Genomic DNA, 19,799 nt, shown 5'->3' with positions numbered 1-19,799 from the left:
CTGCGTTCGTAAATTGCACCGGTTTACTGCACGCAGGATATCAAACCGTATAAATTGACCGAGGCGAGTTCGGCATAAACCTTGCCCTGTTCCTTCAATTTGAAGCATGGCGTTAGCATAGACTTAGCGCACTCTCCCTCGGCTCTCCCGGCAAGTACAAGTAGAATAAATTGACATCAAAAGATTTACCAACAGCTTTAATTACGATTTCAAAATTTTATAAATAAAAAGCTAACTTCACATGCGCAAGAAATGCATATTGTAGCGAGTATTCTAGACATCGAGGCGCCATCAAGTCGATAAAAAATTAGTCACCGACTATAAGAATGAAAACGGATGCGACGCATTCTTTTCTTGAAAAATGATACCCCATCTAGACTGTAGACTAATTCTTGGTATAAAATAGAAAAATTTAACGTGAAAAGTCTTCTCTAGAGCGTTAATTTGACTTGATTACCTAAACACGAACTAAGTATTTACAGATACAACAAACTTATTTAACATCAATCAATCAAATATTCCGAAAGAAATGCAGGCTTTCACGACCAGACGACAAATACCACGCAGCGATCGATAGAAACAATTAATTAAATAAATCTTAACTATCCAAGTGTTACTAATCCAAAATTTCTAATCGTAATTGCGATTTAAAATGAATGACGTATAAAACAAACACAAACTGAAGATACTTCGGAACTTCACCTTTTTTATTGCACTCAAGTTTCGAGTTACAGATGTAAAAATGGCTTTTTGATGGCGGAATAACTCAGGCTTCATCTGCACGATAGACACCAGTCTCAACTAACCTTCTTCGTAAACGTAATATGCGCTTCCACTTAACTTGACAAACGTTCACTTTCAACGACGAATTAAAAATCTCTTAGACAAAAACTTTCCAACTGGCAAGACTAACTGTCTTGCAATAATACGCTTAAATACGTCAGAATTGCCAATCACCAAAACAATAAGCGTCTTCGTAAAACAACGATTAACGTACTGCTTTTCCATTTAAAACATTTCTCTTTAACCTTATGCTCTTTTCCTTAACAAATCAATGCGTCGTTAAGTGCTAAACGTTAAACTGCAATTGTGTTTTCTTATCTTGAAACTAATTAGCTTACATCGCGACAACAAAACTTCTTATGCCTTCTCGGTGTGTACAATAAATGCCGAAAGGATGAAATTTTCGCCTGAACCTTATTTTTTTAAATACAAATAACGCAATCCGTTACATGTTGCGAAAGGGTGGTCTGGAAATAGCATCATTACCCGTGGGCGGAAATATTTAATACATCCAATACAGTGAATAGTAATTAAAATTCATTTTTCTTAGCCTGCACAATGTAAAGTAACGAAGCAAGCGACGGGGGTGTCCAAAAAAACCTTCTGTTAAGCAAATTGTACAGATATCCACGTACGTCAATTATTTCGCAGTTATCTACAAATAAACTGTTTAAATGAAGTTTCAACAGGCTGTAACTCACTCGAAATCAGCAACTGCTGCGTCTCCTGCGGAGCAATGCACTGTTTTCGATCGTGCATTCCCTTAGGTATGAGCCCCAAAACGTTTTCAAAGAGTTTTATATTAATCAACCAACTCCAAAATGAATTGCTGACGGCTGTTAGGAATAGCAATCCGTTGGGCTTGAGACACTTCGTGCACGATTTAATGAAGTAGTCTTTGTCATCGACGTGTTCCAAAACGAAGCTGGACACTACGACATCGTATTTTTGCGCGTTGTTTTCCGCGTGGTTTTCGGCCGACTCCGCCATGTACCTTATTTTGGACGTTGTTGGGTTGGTTGACGCGTGCGCTTTTGCCAGTTCTAGCAGTTCGGGGGTGACGTCTATTGCCGTTAGCTCGCATCCCATTTCGGCAATTCTTTCGGATAGAATTCCACCTGCAACACCATTTTTTACCGATCGAGCGCATTTCAATTTTTATTTGATACCTCCACAGCCTACTTCCAGAATTTTCACATTTTGCAATGGTGTACTGCTGCCTGCAACTTCCGCTGTGACCTGTTCATTGCGAATTATACAATCTCTAAGGTAAGGCGCTAAAAGTTTGCTGTTCTTGTGCAATAATAGCATCTCTCCGTCTTCATCCCACCAGTTTTCACAAAGTTGCTTAAAGTACAGCACTTCCTTTTCACTTACAGTTGTCGCACGTGTAACGGCGTCGCTTCCCATTTTGGAACTGCAACGTCTATTTGACATTGAGATATTAAGCAATACTGAGATATAAATAAGTTCAGATAGGCATTTTTTAAGATTAATAGTTATCAGCAAAGTCTATACGTATATCGTGTCGATCACTTGTACAGCGGTTTTTATAAATGCGTAATTTGCGTAGGACAATGAGAGTTAAAAAATTTGATTACAATCGTCTGCGATGTAACCTGTAACCCTGTAAGTTGAAAAGCGATTTTAACTCATAATCCACTACGCCGCTAGCTAAATTATGATGCAATATCCTACTGGATCAAATGACCATGTGTTCTTACGGAAATCACGATGGCGCTTTTTTAATTCAAAACACAGAATAAACTGAAAGAGAGATCAATAAATTTGTAGATCTACCACTAGAAGAAGTGGGGTGAACTAAGCTTAAACGTGCCATCTTTCGCATCGACCATAAACTAGATTCACTTTGTTCTTATCTCATGTGCTTCTGATTCGTAACGGGAAACATACCATGTTAAATGACTCTCAAAAAATTACTTACCACTTACAAACTTACACTCTCACGCGTTATCTGACCCGGCCACAGCTTCGCCACTGTAATAACTGCCTTAGAGAGAACTCTGCTTTCTGGTGATAGCTTCTTCTCCGAGCGTTCATTAGTTTCCGATGTTCCTATCCTTTGGTCTCGGTCCCTTCCCCGTTTTCCTCCGTGTTCCTCCTCTTTTTATTGTTGTTTTCTCCCTGCGTTAGTTTCTGTCCCCCCTCCCTCCTCCTCTTGGCCACTTGTGCTTGTCTGATTCTTCCTCCACCTCCAGTATTCTTCCGCTTTCTTTCTTCATTTGATGTTTGTCTCTGCTCCACTCTTCCCATCTTCCCATGGGAATCCCCAAGGCCTCTACCGCTTGGTTTATGGTGGTGTTCCATTCCGAGGCACATAGATTCTTGACAGCCCGTAGCATATGGTCTTTAATCCTCCTGTTTATATGTCCCCACTATCTCATCTACCTCATCTTCACTCTCCTGGTGATCATTTTTCCCTTTAGTAATATCCTTATCTGCTTTCTTGTGAGGTTGTTGTTTTATAATAATAATAATAATAATAATAATAAGAATATGGACGAGAATGAAACTTATAAGTATCTTGGTTTTCAGCAAAATACACATATTAAACATACGAGTATAAAACAAACACTTATCACACAATACCTACAAAGAGTACGCAGTATACCTACTTAAAACAAAATTACACGGTAGAAATACAATCAAAGCTATTAACACTTATGCCATACCAGTGCTTACATACTCTTTCGGGATTATACGTTGGACAAATACAGATTTAGAACAAATACAGAGAAACACACGTACACTATTAACAAAACACCATATACATCACCCTCACTCCTCCAGTATACGACTTTACCTTCCTCGTTCGGAAGGAGGTAGAGGACTTACAGATATAAAACTATTACACCAAACAGAAATACACAATTTACGACAATACTTTTATAACAAATCAGATACTTCAGTCTTACACAAAACAGTAACATATGCAGACAAATCTTACACACCACTTAACCTACACGAAACTAATGTACTCCCACACACATCCAAACTTACATACATCACAAATAACATACAGACATGGAACCAAAAGCCTTTACATGGACGATTTCCACAAGAGGTTGGCCAGGATTGTGTTGACTCTATAGCAACGCACAGTTGGTTGTCTGAATGTGATGTCTTCCCGGAGACTGAGGGTTTCATGTTAGCAATACAAGACCAGGTCATTAACACACGCAACTATAAAAAACACATACATAAAGATAAAACAGTGACAAATGATTCTTGTCGACTTTGTTCACAAACATCAGAAACAATCCAACATATAATATCGGCATGCACACGACTTGCACAAACTGAATACAAACATCGACACGATCAGGTAGCTAAAATCATACATCAAAAATTAGCACTTAAACACATTCTCATAACAGATACGACACCATACTACAAATACACGCCACAGATCATACTCGAAAACAACACACACAAATTATATTGGGACAGGACACTACTCACAGATAAAACTATCCACAATAATATACCAGACATTACACTTATAGATAAAACACAAAAATCCATTTGTATTATAGACATTGCCATCCCCAACACTAACAACTTAACTAAAACACATGCAGAAAAACACCGCAAATACACCGATATAGCTATCGAGCTTAAGACGCAATGGAGAATGAAATCTACTGTTATAGTTCCCATTATTCTTAGTGCTACTGGAGTTATACCAAAGACAATACACCACAATTTACAACTATTAGGTTTAGACAAAAACACATACAAACATTTACAAAAAGCAGTCATTATCAACACATGCCATATTGTTCGTAAATTTCTAAACATAACACAAGATACTACATACAGAAATGATCCACAACGTATACATGTAAACAACAGTACTCGCTCACAACACGGTACACAGCATACTGTAATATCTCCACCTCTAACCCAAACAAACACACAAATACAACTTACCGAACAAACAAGTACAACAAATGATACAACATATACTACATTCAGAGATTCACCTCTGAAGCAAACCACATTATCACAACCCATTAGTATTCAACCCAAACGCAAAAGCCTAAACAGCACTTTAGACTCACAACATGACACACAACATACTGTAATATTTCCAACCTTAACTCAACCAACCACACAAACACAACTTCCTGAACAAACAAACGCAATAAATACAAGTAACGCAACACGCACTACAAAGACGCCCTCACCCACACGACCTAGCACAGCTGAAAAACACAATACTCTTTCTTCTCAGAAACACACCACGTTATCACAAACACAACCCACTCGTACTCAACCCAAACGCAACAACCTTAACACAGGCTCACAAAATACTGTAATGTCTCCACCAATAACCCATGCAACAACAGAAATACAACTTCAAGAACAAAGAAACACCATAAATACAAGTAACGCAACATGCACTACAAAGACAGGTCCATCCAATAAAGTTACACGCCCTAGCACAGTTAAAAAACACAATACTCCTTCTTCTCAGAAACAACCCACTCGTATACAACCGAAACACAAAAACCTTAACACAGGCTCACAAAATACTGCAATATCTCCACCAAAAACCCAAGCAACCTCACAAATACGACCTCAGGAACAAAGAAACACCATAAATACAATTAAAAAACACAAAACTCCTTCTTCACAGAAGCACACCACGTTATCACAACCCACTCGTATTCAACCCAAACGCAAAGCCAAAGAAACACTTACACAATAAACTCCATTTAATAAAATTACAGGAATTATTATAATGATTTTTTTTTTTTGTTTTGTTTTCCTCTTTCCTGATAGCGTTGGCTATTGTGCCCATCAATAGGTATGTTGGTAAGTACGAATTACATTATCCCTAGATGTCCAATGTACGTGTGTGATTTTTTTATTTTATTTTTTATTTTTTTTTTTATTTTTTTTTTATTTTTTATTTTTTTTTTTAATGACCCTACATAACTTCACCAGACACAGACACAGACACTAATCGTTACTTGATTTTAATCCGTGCGATTAGTTAACCAGGCTAGACCTGAGTTCTCACAAGAAACACCGATAAGAATAATAATAATAATAATAAAAAAGCAAGTACATATAATACCATTCATAATATCAACAACTGGAATCACACACAAAACATTTAAACAACATTTACAACAACTTGATCTAGATACATACACTCATCATCACATTCAGAAGGCAGTCATACTCAAAACCTGCAGCATCACCAGAACTTTCCTCAGAAATAACTAGCCAGACTTGACAATAGTCCGTTTGACTAGGATTAGAACCGGCAAGACCGAGAAAATCAAATAATAATAATAATAATATATATTTCATCTTTTGGCCATTTAGGTACATGGATAAGATAAGTCAAATTGTAAACAGACAAACAAACAGTAAGATTTACGACAAACAGGTAATGATAAAACTATCACACTATCACTGAACCAATTACTGATATTCCGCATGGTCTGATTACATTTATTTGCGACACGATTTCTATCTCTGTCTGAAACAATTATAGATGTATCATCAGCATATAGGGTGATGACAGCGTTTTCCTGTGCATGTTGTATAAGATCATTTGTGTATAGAATAAACAAAATTGGAGCCAGAACTGTTCCCTGTGGAGTGCCTACATTAAGTGTCACAGTATTTGAATTTATGAAGTTATTGGTACTTTCCCAAGTGTGTGTTAATGAGACGTATTGATGCCTGTTGCACAAAAAGTTGTTTAACCATTTCAAAGGAATACCTCGAATACCGTAGGAGGATAGTTTTGCAAGTAATCTATTATGGTTTAAGCAATCAAACGCCTTGGATATGTCACAGAACACTCCAATTGATGCTTCTTTTTTTCAATTGACTGCAGTATTTTATCTAAGAAAAATTGGACGGCGTCTGCTGTAGATGTATTTGGTCTGAATCCAAACTGATTTCGACTAAGTACATTACATTTTTTTAGGAAACTTTCTAATCTATCTAAATAGCAATATTCTAGAGTTTTTGAGAATACTGATGTTATGGCAATTGGTCTATAGTTGCTTGCATCTTCTGCACTACCGCTTTTAAAAACCGGAATTACTTTTGCTAGTTTTAAGGCAACTGGGAACTCTCCAGTCGCGAATGACAGGTTTACAATGTGGGTTATAGGTTTCGCAATTACTTTAGAAACAAATTTAATTAAGGAGCATGGGAGTTCATCCGGCCCTGCTGATCTTTTGTTTTTTATTTTTTTGTTTATAAGCGTTATCATTTCTGGTTCACAAAAGGGTGTTAGATACAAAGATTTTGGATTATGGTTTAGTTTAATTGTTTTGTTTGTATGTTTGGTAATTTTTGCAATTGTCTCATAGGGAATGTTTTTAAAGTGGTTATTGAAAGATTCTGCGACATCGTGGGGGTTTTCAATGTACACTGAACCCTTTTTCAATTTCAAGTTTCTAGTTTGGGAGCCGCGTTTGCCTTTTATAAATGACCAAGCGCTTTTTACCATGTTATCTGAGTTAAGAATAGTGTTTTGGACATACGCCCTGCGAACATGTTTAATTAGGGTCATATGCTTCCTTTTCATTTCTATGTATTGAGGCTTTAGCTCGGGATATTTACTTTGTAACATGTAGAATGACTTCAAGTTTGCACTAGACGTCCTCACGTCCTCATTAACCCACCCTTTAGGAACGTTTCCGTTTTTGTTCTTATATAGATAAGGAAAGACATTGTTGAAGTGGTGAGACACTATCTTACTAAATATATTAAAAGCAGTCTCTACATCCGATCCTCGTAACACTGGATCCCAATCTTCTATTTCCAATTGACTATAGAATTCTCTACGGCGATTTTCATTATAACTTCTAATCCGAATTTTTTCGCTATAACTTGGAGCATCTATATTTGATTTTATGAGAACGGTACTGTGATCAGAATTTCCATCAGTATCCTGAGTGCCTTCCGCTCCGCCCTCCTCAATGTTCGTCTGTTGCTCCTTGTTAGCGCGGAGGTGTTAACTCGGTATAAGATTGTCGGTGCTATGATCGTGTTGTCCGGATTCCCTGTGTCATTCTGAATGCGTTGGTTATTCTATCTTTCACTGTGTTATGTCTGCTGAGTGTGCTGCTTATGTACGCTCCCAGATATTTAATCTTGTGCTTCATAGTTATCTCCTTCCCGGCTATTATGATCTTCTCTCCTTCTTTGTACTGGGCGTTGCTGCCTGGGTCTCTTATCACCATGTAGCCCTTTTCGTTGTTTATTTGTAGGCCTACCATTTCCAGGTATACCTCGCTGGTTTGGACGAAATCCACAATGTCTTCTAACTTATCCGCGTTAGCGTGGTCAAGTGCTATCGTGAAGAGCCTTGGGGAAAGCGGACATCCTTGTTTGATTCCCCTGGTTTTCTTTTGCTACTCGGTCTTCTTCTCAAACCATTATATACCAGTATACCCCCTTAGGCACGCGTTTATGATTCTGTTGATTAGGAAGTTTGGCGTTGTCAGGGAGGTGGCTATTGCCTCATGCTTCACTTGGTCAAAAGCCTTCGCCAGGTCTATTGCTAGAAGCCATTTTTTGGTTCCTGTCCTCAATTGTTCGTCTAGGATCCTCCTGGTCGTGAATATATGGTGACCAGTTGATGTTCCTTTTAGGAATCCTGCTTGGTATGCTGGTGTCTCGGGTTTGTCGCCCCCTAGGCATTGTAGTAGGTAGGCCGCCTATATCTTGTACCCCGCACTGCATAGCGAGATCCTTCTGTAGTCATCTGTTCCTTACGGTGACCTGACTTTCGGGATGGGGATCTGCACTGTCTCCTTAGGGACTAAGTTCCTGGTCCATATCTCCTGTATCAGTGCATGTAGGTCCTTTATTAGCGATTCTGAGGCGTATTGGAATTCGGTCTGGAATCTATCCTGTCCTGGCATTTTCCCCTTCTTCAATCTCCCTATTATCTCCATCATTTCTTCCACCGAGGGGGTGGCGGGAGTGGCCAGTGATCGTCCTTCGTCATTGTTGGGCCTGTTCTTCCTGTTTCCCCTTCAGGAGTTTCTCCCACACTGTCCTGGTATATACAGGGTGTACCTAAGATACCTCGGATCCTTTACCATAAAATATACCGAAAAAAGTCCTAAAGCAAAATTGTACACATTTACCGTCGCCATATTTTTGATCACCAGGGACGTGCTGTATTCCAGTGGCGTATCAAACTTGCGTTTTCTTAAATGGAACACCCCATATTTTATTACTGATTGGGAAAGTACTTGAGAAATACTTATTTTTTTATGTAACATATTATATCCCTAACTAAACGATTTCGCTGTTATAACCTTTTATTGTCAAAATTTAACAGTTTTTCGAAATTTTTTTTGAGAAAAACTGTCGCGCGGGGGGTTTTGTTTTGGACTGAGGCACAGGTTAAGACCGCGTCCACGGACACATAATTTTTTTTAGGTACTTTATCAAAAAAATTAAATTTTTGATTGATCGTAAAATGTCATATTTTTTAAAAATCTCAAATGGCACCCCCCTAAACAAATTATACCTCTGGGTAGCCAAAACTACAAATTTTCCACTGATGTAAAGAAAACCACACATTTTATAAGAAAATTTCGGAGAAAACCCAAGTCGAAACGCCAATTTGTAAAAAAAGTTCTTTGCCTAACCCTAAGTGTGCCATGATGAAACAAAAGACTACCGGAATTGTGTGTTGGCGTTACAAGAGTATGCTGAGAGATATCCTGCCAGAACACATCCAGATCAAAATTTACAACTACTGGGAGTGCTAATTTCACTCACACTAATATGACGGTTGTCAACAGCTGTCCCGAGAACTTTCAATTCATGATCTTCAGCCAAAAGATGTAAATCTATCCAACACCTTTTGAAACACGCGTGGATTTGAATGTGTGCTGCCAGGATATCTCCCAGTGTACACTCGTGACGCCAGCAAACAATTCCGGTAACAGTTTCTAAGAAACAACACTATTCAACCATTCCTGCTTGAGTTTGGAACATTTTTGCAACTTTGATTAAAAAACAATCATACACTGCCGACACTGTACTGTTAATAGTGAGAAATGAACCTCTTTTGTTTCATCATGGCACACTTGGGTTTGCAAAATAAAGTTTTTTTACAAATTGGTGTTTCGACTGTTTTCTCTGAAATTTTTTTATGGAATGAGTGGTTTTCTTGGTATCAGTGGAAAATTTGTAGTTTTGGCTATCCTAAAAAAATTATGTGATTGTGGAAGAGGTCTTAACTTGTGCCTCAGTCCAAAACTTAGCCCAACGCGCGATTTAGTATCTCTAAAAAAAATTTCGAAAAACTTTCAAATTTTGATGAAAAAAGGTCGAAATCGTTAAAGTTAGGGGTATATTATGTTACATAAAAAAAGTAAGTATTTTTCAAGTACTTTCCAAATCAGTAATGGGGCGTTCCATTTAAAAAAATGCAAGTTTGATACGCCACTGCAGCACAGCACGCCCCTGGTAATCAAAAATATTTTAGAAATATTGCGACTTTGTGTACAGTTTTGCTCTAACACTTTTTTCTGTATCTTTTATGGTAAAGTGATCCGAGGGATCTTAGGTGCTACACCGTGTATTTTCTGTTTCCCCATTGTTTCCCCCTTCTGTGTTTTTTATGTGCATTTTTGCGCATTCCTCTCCATTGGTCGGAGCTTGGCGATGTTCTCCGCGAACTCGGCGAATTTCTTGATTTTGTGTTGCATAAAGGCTCTGTTTTTCTCCTCCTTGGCGTCCCTTTCTTTGTTTCAGGTTTGTTTGGGTTTCCCCATAACCTCTTGATTGCTCTTCTGTGATTATCCATGGCTCGCTTCCTATTCGGTTTCTGTTTCCCGAGTGTTTTCCTTGCTGCTTCTTTGAGCGTTTCAGCGATCTTATTCCAAGCTGGTCTTCCTTCCCCATTTTTGGTTCTGATCTCTCCCTGCTCCTTTCTATACTCCTCCCTTTTCTTCTCCCCTGACAGAAGTTTCACATCCCACCATTCGATTTTCCCGATTTGCTCCTTGTCATTTCCTTCCGCCCCCTCCCCCATCCATCTTTACTTTCCCCCTTACCATTTTGTGGTCCGATCGTACTATTTTTGCCCATATGCCTACTGTGTTCGTGATGCTTATTTCCTTTGACTTCGTCCTTATTACGTGGTCAATCTGCAATTCAGTGTTTTCCCTACTCCATGTTGTCAGCACCGTTTTGAACTTGCCTCAGTCCATGTAGGTGTACCATCTTCCTAAGCTCGCTGCCTTGCACATTCCACGTGGCTACCCTCATGCTATTGTCTCCTGTATCCTGACTTTCTCTTATTCCCTGCGAGGGACTCTTTCCGGGCACCATGCTCACACTGTATTCGTTGGGGACAGCGGCTCCTTTCGCTTCCTCGTATTCCTCTAGCCCTCGTGTTCTTTGGTGTTCCGCCTCTTCTTCTTCCCTATCATGTTTTCTGCCCTCACCACGCTCTCATAGTGGTTCCGGACATTGCTACTCCCTAGCCTGTACGCTAAGTGGCAGTGACCTGTGGCTCCCGTTGTTGCACGTGGTTCTATAACATGCTTCTCTCCTCCTTCCTCGTATACCACTATCTGCCTGTTGTATGTATTCGCCACCACCATCCTCAGAATCCCTGCTTTCTGTGCTCCCTATGGTACGCTTCGACTTTTTCCTCCATATTGGCATATTGATCATACCGGGATTCTAATTCCACTACGTTTCCCATCAATTGCGGGTACAAATCTTCCAGGTTTTCCCTGATGTATGCGTTGGTTTCTTCTCTAATCCTTATTTATCCTGATGCATTCTAGGAAGTATTCGTTTGTGCGCACTTCTTCTGTCATCGCTGTTACTTGTCATTAAGGTCTTAATCCTGATTCGGGTGGTGGGTGCTGTTTATTGATCGCTAAAAGAGACAGCTAGGAGAGATAGAAGAGGATAGGTACTCGGGTAGCAATGAAGAGGAAGGTCTCTTGTTCAAATCAAGAATTGGTAGGATAATTAATACGTGGGAAATTAATGCGCATAATCAATGTTATTAAGCTTTGCCGATTTCATTGACCTTAGTAGAGGGTATCATCATGGTTCCGCGATAATAAAAATGCACTCGACATACCTAATCAGTTGCAAAATGTCGACCAATAGAAGCACTATAAACGAGAAAGAAGTCTCATTTTTTAAAAATCTTAGTGAAGGATGGTGGAAAGAAGACAGTGGATTGCAACTACTGCACGAGACTAATAGGATGATGGGAGCTTTCGTACAAGACGAGTTGTTTCGAACCGGGTTAAAAACGCAAGATGCACCCGGTGGTGGTCAAGTGAAGATCTTAGAAGTGGGTTGTGGGGGTAAATTCAACCAAGCGTCAGTAACTGGGATGCAGTTTAGCATTTTTCAGGAGGTTTCCTTACTGAAATATTAGCTAGGATGGATTGTGAGGTGACAGCGATCGACGTAGCGCCAGAACTAGTTGAGATCGCGAAAAACCACGCCTCGTCCGATCCTGTAACGTCAAAGACCACTTACATTGCGCAGTCCATTGAAGACCATACGAAACATAACGCCGACAAATATGACATTGTTATCTCCAATTTTGTTTTGGAACACGTCGACGACAAAGAGTACTTCCTCGAATCGTGCACGAAGTGCGTCAAACGAGGAGGGCTGTTTATCGTCAGCGCGATAAGCAAAACAATATGGAGCTGGTTGATGATAAATCTGCACGAAAGGGTTTGTGGATATGTACCCAGTGGCACTCACGATTGGAATATGTGTATTACAGCGCAGGATACACACAAAATGATACGCAAAAGTAGGTATTTGGTTTTGGCGATTTTTAATCAACGTGTAACATTTGCAGATAATTTCGAAATAATCGAAACACGCGGGTACTTCCACAATATTCTAACTGGAAAGTTGTCTTGGTGGTCAGAGTGGTCTTTAGCTTATGTTATCGAAGCTAAAAAATTGTACTAGCGTACATCCCATTTTCGATCGATTAATTATTAAAATGTATTACAAGATAATCCATTTAAAAATAAATTGATAGAAAATCATAAAAAATTTGCCCCCCTCCTCCCACACCATTTGCATCTTCTTAAAAGAACGTTCGCCGCGTTGAAGACATTCTTCACGTCCTGTGACTACTCCGGTATTTACCCTACGAATTAGGAAAACGGCAGGAAAACCGAAGAATGCTCGAAACTGGCCTAAGGTAATTCCCATCTCTGCCACAGATGAAAAATTCACCTCAACTCAGGTTCGAACACCCGACCTCACGTGTCATCCCTTCGTTTGCCTGCTTCATCTCTTGGACGCCTCTTCACAAATCCATACTGTTTTGGGGATAATTTCAGGTTGTTGCCCGTTTCAGTCTTCCAGAGAGTATCCAGAGCGTTATCTACCACTACTTTCCAAATCCCAGGTTGGCTCGTAGCCAGGATTTTAACCACCACGGAAAGCATGTCGTCTGAGCCCTGTGCTTTATTTACCGACAGGAACTGCTATTTCCTCAACCTTCACTAGCTCTTCGGTTCCCAACCTTGGCTGCTCACCTTGAAGCGACGTCAAACTGTCGTAGTCCAGGGAATAGAGGCAAAATGCAAAATGAGAAGTAGTTCCAATTTCTTTTGCATGTCATAGACAGTCATCTGGTGGTTAAGAATATAAGTTTTCGACCTCCCACCCCTTGTGCTTACCCCCTACCACCCCCAAAACCCCTGAAATTTGGTTGGTTTCTTAGTTTTTCAATCATGCCTTTTTAATGGTTCACTTTAGAAAAAAATATTGTTATCAGAAATTGTAGACCATAAAATTCTACACAACTTTGATATACACTACTTTTTTCTGAAATGGTTATTAAAAAAGATATTGAGCTTGAGAGTTGGTTATATTTTTAAGAATTCTGAAATTTCTATGTAGATGTTTTAACCAAATTTCATACTTTATCTGTATAATTAAGGTGGTACGGAGGAATCACAAGGGGTGGGAGGTCGAAAACTTGGATTCTTAACCACCAGATATTCTTTCATGACATGCAAAAAAAATTGGAACTACTTCTCGTTTTGCAGGAAATGGTCCATTTTCAGTCTCTATTCCCTGGACTATCGTGGATAGGGAAAAGTTTCCTTATCGTAGGATCGGAAGTTGCGCCGTTCTTATCCCAATCTTACACGTCACCATTTAGTACGCCTTCCCTCAGATGTCTTTGTCTAGCTCATCGAACAACCCTTGCCAACACTTCCTCTTGCTGGCGCCAATCGGGTACTTCAACTGGTTTCTATCTCTTTTCAGAGCCGCCTTCTCCTCTGCCGCACACATCCCGGTTCGCAACTTGCGTTGGAACCTCCTTCTCTTCATTTACATTCATTACTCTTTTTGGTCTTCCGTCTCGCAGCTAATGTTTTTTGTTCTTCACATTTCTTAGCGCAATTTTTCTTTGCCAGCGATATCATTAATGTTAGAAAAACAAAGCTCTCAACTCTCTCAACCCTTCTTCTTACAAGCTGTTTATATTGTCAATTGGAATAACATTTACTCCTGCAGCCTTTCGAACCGATCATATCTTTCATAGCTGCACCTACTTCTGACTTCTCCAATGACATCCGTATTCACGTACGTTTCCTACCTTTTTTCGATTTCTGGTGGCTTCTCACGGGCCTTACTTATGCGGTCAGTTTTGCTTCTATGTAGGGGGAATTATTCGTTTCTAAGAGAGAGGTAATAGTAATTCGGGTTGAGCCGTCGTAGCGCTCAGGTCGAAATAACGCAGATCAAGACTCGCGTTGAGGCCTCTGTTAGCTCAAGTAAAAGATCCATAGCTAAAATTAGCGCCGAACCATTCGTTAGTCCAAATTGGAAACGTTCCAGTTCAGAAAATCAAAAGTAGCGCATCGTGGAAATAAACTTTCGGCAGAAAACGAGGCTGCAAATATGAAAAGTTTCCCCATAACCATCCGCTAATTGTAACAGAACACGTATGCAAATGTGTGCAAATAACCACATCATTATTTTACCAACAACGTAACATACAAAATCCTTATCCGAGAGTACCTTGAATCCAGTCCACTGACACTCGTTACGTTTAGGGACCATTCATGATTTTTGATTGATTTTTGAAAAGTCACTTGTTCTATCGTATTTTAACCTTCTCTTTCTTCTGTTTCAGGTTAGTTTGACCGCATCGATTTTAAGACAAATTTGGTAAGTCTCTTTTCTAATTGCACACGTTAATTTCACGCTCGATCGCCACCTCTTATATTATTACTTAAAATCTTTATTCGCAATTTTTAGAAACAATTAATTAACCAGCGTGCGATCTACGTACAAATAAATCGAATAAATTGAACATTGCTACTCCTTTTTTAGAAGGATTACAATATACCATAATTTGTTTTTTTTAATTGGTATCTACCTATACGTAATGCACCACAAGGAATTATATCTTGTCTTTTGTTGAATAATATGTAAATTATCGTGGTTTTTAACCACACGATTTACCGACTTAGTGTCAGACGTTAGACTTTGCTATTTCGCAATATTTGCATCGCGATTCGCTACCCCTTTCATTTGTTTGTTGTGTTATTGTCTGTTACAGATTTGCAGAACGCGCCCTTCTGAGCTCACAAAGTTCAAAGGTAAATCTTTTTAATTTTCGTCCACTCCTTGATTAACTTTTGATTACATGCTGGTTTTCGATAAAATCGAATTGTAATTATTACATTTGCTGGATATTCGCTTAACTATTATAGCTTCATTGTTTTCTGCCTGTTTTTGATATTAATACTTTCTCCGACTACGTATTGATCCTCTTTTTACTAAAAATTAATTCAAATTCAGATATTGACATAGCAGATATATACAGGGAATTTTTTCAAATGTATACATATGGGCGAGGTATGTATATTTGAAAAAGACAGATCAAATGCATGGAATAGATGCCTATAATAGGCAACCAACTCTGCACGAATTTTTTTGTTAATGATACTCGGCGTCTGCTATGGAAAAAGTCACTTGATTATTTCATGTCAAATTAGTGTTAGCCATTGGTCTTATTAGCATCAAATTGTGATTTTTTAGCACAAAGATGTATAGCAAAGGTGATAATATTGAAATATTAACGTGGTATCATGGTAGTAACAATTTAAGAACTGTAAAAACAGTTAAGTGTAATGTTGGTTGCCTAGAGCCATCTATTCCATACCGTGAATCATAATTCCATGCGTATGATCTGTTTTTATAAGTATTTATTGTCCATATGTATACATTTAAGAAAAATTCACTGTATAGTACAGTGACCTATTTGTAATATTTTTGAGATCATTGATTAAATCACCATCGATTGTGTGTTCGGTATCCGCCCAGTGGACGGATTGGGTTAAGATTGCACCTCGCGCTTTGCAAACCGACCCGCGCGGATTTTGTACTGTGTAACTCCGCTTAACGAATGCTCCTTTCCCACTATTTACACTCATATTTATAGCTATCGCTTTGTACATTCTGACTCAATAAGCGCTTTCTCATACAGCGATATAATAACACTTCCTCTGTGCTATTATAAGCTTTTTGTTATTTAACGCTCGGTTACGATAGATATAACTCGCTCTTTTTGCTCTTATTTTAATTACAATTACCCGATTCATTTATCTCGTCCCAAATATACACACCTATTGCAGCATACAATTATTTACATCTGAAACAAAATTGCATTTGTAAACCGCGATGATTACTAATTCCCCTTTAGCTTCCTTGCGGTTAAATAAAAACCAACGTGGGTTATGAATAAATTTGCAACAAATAACGCAAACGAGCTCCTGGGGTAATGATAAAAATAATACTGAAACACATTCTTTATTTATGAGTTCCTTGAATTTCAGACACTCATTAAATACATTAACAACCCTTAAATTACGGATACAAATTCACAAAGCTAAACATTACACCGACCATTAAATAAAATCCTGAAGTTTTGTGTCCTGTCCTGTAACAAAGGGTCTCTCAGGTCCTAAACAAATAAATTCCAGCATTGTACAGGATGTCCGGCCTGAAATTTCTAATGCTAAACCTACATTACGTTTACATCACGTAAATTTTCAACTACAGGGTGACTCGCTCTCATCGTCGGTATTATTTCAACCTAGAGAGATGAGACACCCCTGTAGTTTACACAACATTTCGACCAAGGACGTATTGATCCTCGATCCTGGATACGATTTGAATCTGCATATTCATCCTTGCTTAATTATTTAACTTTTATGCCCATATTACGAGTAGATGTATCAATGGATTTAAATTTCTCGTAGTGAAACGTGATATTCAATCATAAACCACAATTAGGACGAGCATCAAAGAATGGTAATTGCAATTTACTATATCCCGTTTTCTAAATGCAATAAGTAACAAAATCTGGCTAATTCAAGCCATTGTCCGCAATGAAAGCTTTCCTTTGTATGCCATATACGTAGTTTATGGCAGTAAACGTTTTTAGTACCGAAACCGGTATATGCAGCACAAGCAACAAAATTAATAGATCGAGAACAAAGAATTGGAACAATCTGATCTACCTACCTACTAAATTAGTTAACGATATCTGCAAACTTTCTATTAATACGAATAAAATGGTAATTGCGTAATCGAGTGTGTCATGTACACCGATGTAGGGTAGTAACGGAAGATTTAAATCGATGCCAACGTAGAACAGCCCTCGATTTTTCTACCACACCATTAAGGGATAATGCAAATGAAAATTTGGGGCTTTTTAAAATTTCGCGATACTTACACAACTGCTTAACAATACGTTATAAACATTAACAAATGCCTTATGTAACTAATTATGTTGTAAAGATCATAAATTACGCCCACGTTTAAGTAAAAAATTTAATCTAATTACGCAATTATTGCGGTTTTTTATTGGCATTTCGCTTCGGGTGACAAATCGGCATATATTTGTATAAATTTGGTACGGCAGTGTCTGGAAAATCACTTAACTGTTAGGTATGCTAAGACGACTAATGTTTAATTTATAACAGTATTTAGAAGGTGCGGTTAGACATAAATCTGCATTTTTGAAAAAATAGATCAAAGGTGGCTAGAATTTCCTTCGTCCTAGTCACCTTTCCGTATTTACCTCTTTACCTCCTCCGTATTTTGAATGGACCGCGTTGACAAACTAAACACCACGGACAGATTTTAAAGGGATACGTTCGTTGGTCTTGTTTTTTAATATTATTTATTTATTATTTATTATTCCTCTCTAAGTTCTGAGTCCTCAACACGCTTGCGCCCAATTCCAGCGTGATCCGCATAATGCTTTTTAGAGGTGCCCCTGCAGCCAGCAACGTTCTTCATTTAACCTGCTCTTGCGAGAGTGGTGAGATTATCCCTGCATCGTCCTGCACATTGATGGTTTAGATTAAATTGTCATCTTCAAACAGTAAATCCTTTCTTCGTTCCCCGTGTTATTGTAATTTCATTTGAGTTTAGTTTTGTAGCCGATCTTCCACCAAACTCAGTAAATCAGCATACATTCAGAATATTCCATTTAATTTTGTACCCGAATTAGGGAATCAAGTTTAATTCATGTAGGTTGTCATATTTTTACTCCAACCTTAACTCCAGACCACCAACCCCCTGTAGCCTTCCACGATACATATTATTTGGTCCTTCGAGCCGCATATTGTTAAGCTTCGCTCTTTCTTTGTTTCGCTCCTTTTTGGTGAGATCTTGATTCTTGTGCATTCTCCGCATTCTCCAGAGCCTCGCGCTGCAAGGCCTTACTCTCGCTAAAAAATAAGTAAAAATTTTGGTTGAATGAAAATAATATAATAATGTACACATATACGGTCTAAAATATCTGTCTGATTACCCGCCCAATATGTTCAAAAAACATTTTTTTAAAAATTTATTAACCCTATCCTTTCGGCTTCGGAGACTCTTAGGTATGTACATAGCATAGGTACATATATGTACAGGGTGGTGACTTGCGTAACGCATCATAGGGATTTCAATGTAAAATTCATAACATGCAATTATTGGCTCCCCAAATTATTTTAGAGCAAAAATGTATTAAGGTTTTTGTAGAAAAATTTTATTTACGCCAATCAACCGTATTAGTTTTCAATTTTTTTCATAATAAAGACGGAAAATTGGAAAAATAAAACCCGCATCTTTTTCAATAATCTGCGATGCCATGGAATTTTCTAAAACAAAAAAGTTATCAATTAGCAGCAGTTCGAAATGGATTTTATGATCGACTTGGTTACTGTCTTGCAGTTAATGGTGACTTATTCGAACATGTATTTTAAATTGTTATATTAGGAAACCGTTTTTAGTCATTTGGTCTTTCTTTATGTTGAATTCGCTGTTCTAAATATAATACTTTTTGATAGAATTTGATTTGTTTTATAGCAGACCTTCCATGGCATGACGGATATTGACGTAGTTTTTGTATTATAAAATTCCATGGCATCTCAGATTATTGAAAAAGATGCGGGTTTTATTTTTCCAATTTTCCGTCTTTATTATGCAACAAATTGAAAACGGTTGATTGGCGTAAAAAATTTTTTCTTACAAAAAACCTTAATACTTTTTTGCTCTAAAATATCCCTATGATGCGTTACGCAAGTCACCACCCTGTATATGATACTAAGTAGGTTTCGATATAAACAAATAAACTTTCTATTTCATTTTAATTCAACATCAGAAATAGCTAAATAATGTTTATTCTTATTCCTCTCTTTTCGCTTACTCTCTTCTCTGCAACGTCCTTCTCATCCAGTCGATTCCTCTTCCATCTTCCTGTAATATTTCCTTTACTGTTTTTCTCTTCTTGGTTTTGCTGCATCTGTATATCACGTCTTCTATCGCTCTGTTTCTTCCTTCCATCTTTTCCCGGTCCTGTTTTAATTTCCACATCAATCTTGCCATGGTTTTTATATTTTTGTTGTTCTTCTATAGATATTTGGCAAGTGTTTTTATTTCATATATATATGGCGAGTATCATCAGCTCC

General features: G+C 38.2%; 2 protein-coding genes across 2 annotated transcripts; one reads left to right on the top strand and one right to left on the bottom strand.

Annotated features, from left to right (window-relative positions):
- Positions 1–1,265: 1,265 nt before the first annotated feature.
- On the bottom strand, positions 1,266–12,005 carry LOC116166496 (ubiquinone biosynthesis O-methyltransferase, mitochondrial-like). Its single transcript, XM_031481458.1, has 4 exons — positions 11,909–12,005; positions 1,953–2,209; positions 1,485–1,901; positions 1,266–1,438 (listed from the first exon to the last, which is right to left on the bottom strand). The coding sequence occupies exons 2-4, from the start codon at positions 2,191–2,193 to the stop codon at positions 1,314–1,316; spliced, it is 783 nt and encodes a 260-aa protein (XP_031337318.1). The 5' UTR covers positions 2,194–2,209; positions 11,909–12,005; the 3' UTR covers positions 1,266–1,313.
- On the top strand, positions 11,900–12,850 carry LOC116166495 (ubiquinone biosynthesis O-methyltransferase, mitochondrial-like). Its single transcript, XM_031481457.1, has 3 exons — positions 11,900–12,140; positions 12,191–12,604; positions 12,653–12,850. The coding sequence occupies exons 1-3, from the start codon at positions 11,924–11,926 to the stop codon at positions 12,766–12,768; spliced, it is 747 nt and encodes a 248-aa protein (XP_031337317.1). The 5' UTR covers positions 11,900–11,923; the 3' UTR covers positions 12,769–12,850.
- Positions 12,851–19,799: the final 6,949 nt, after the last annotated feature.

Source organism: Photinus pyralis, unplaced genomic scaffold (assembly GCF_008802855.1).
Source record: "Photinus pyralis isolate 1611_PpyrPB1 unplaced genomic scaffold, Ppyr1.3 Ppyr1.4_LG3b, whole genome shotgun sequence".
NCBI classification, from domain to species: Eukaryota; Metazoa; Arthropoda; class Insecta; order Coleoptera; family Lampyridae; genus Photinus; species Photinus pyralis.
Note: the sequence above shows the minus strand (reverse complement) of the source record. Positions and strands in the feature narration are given on the sequence as shown.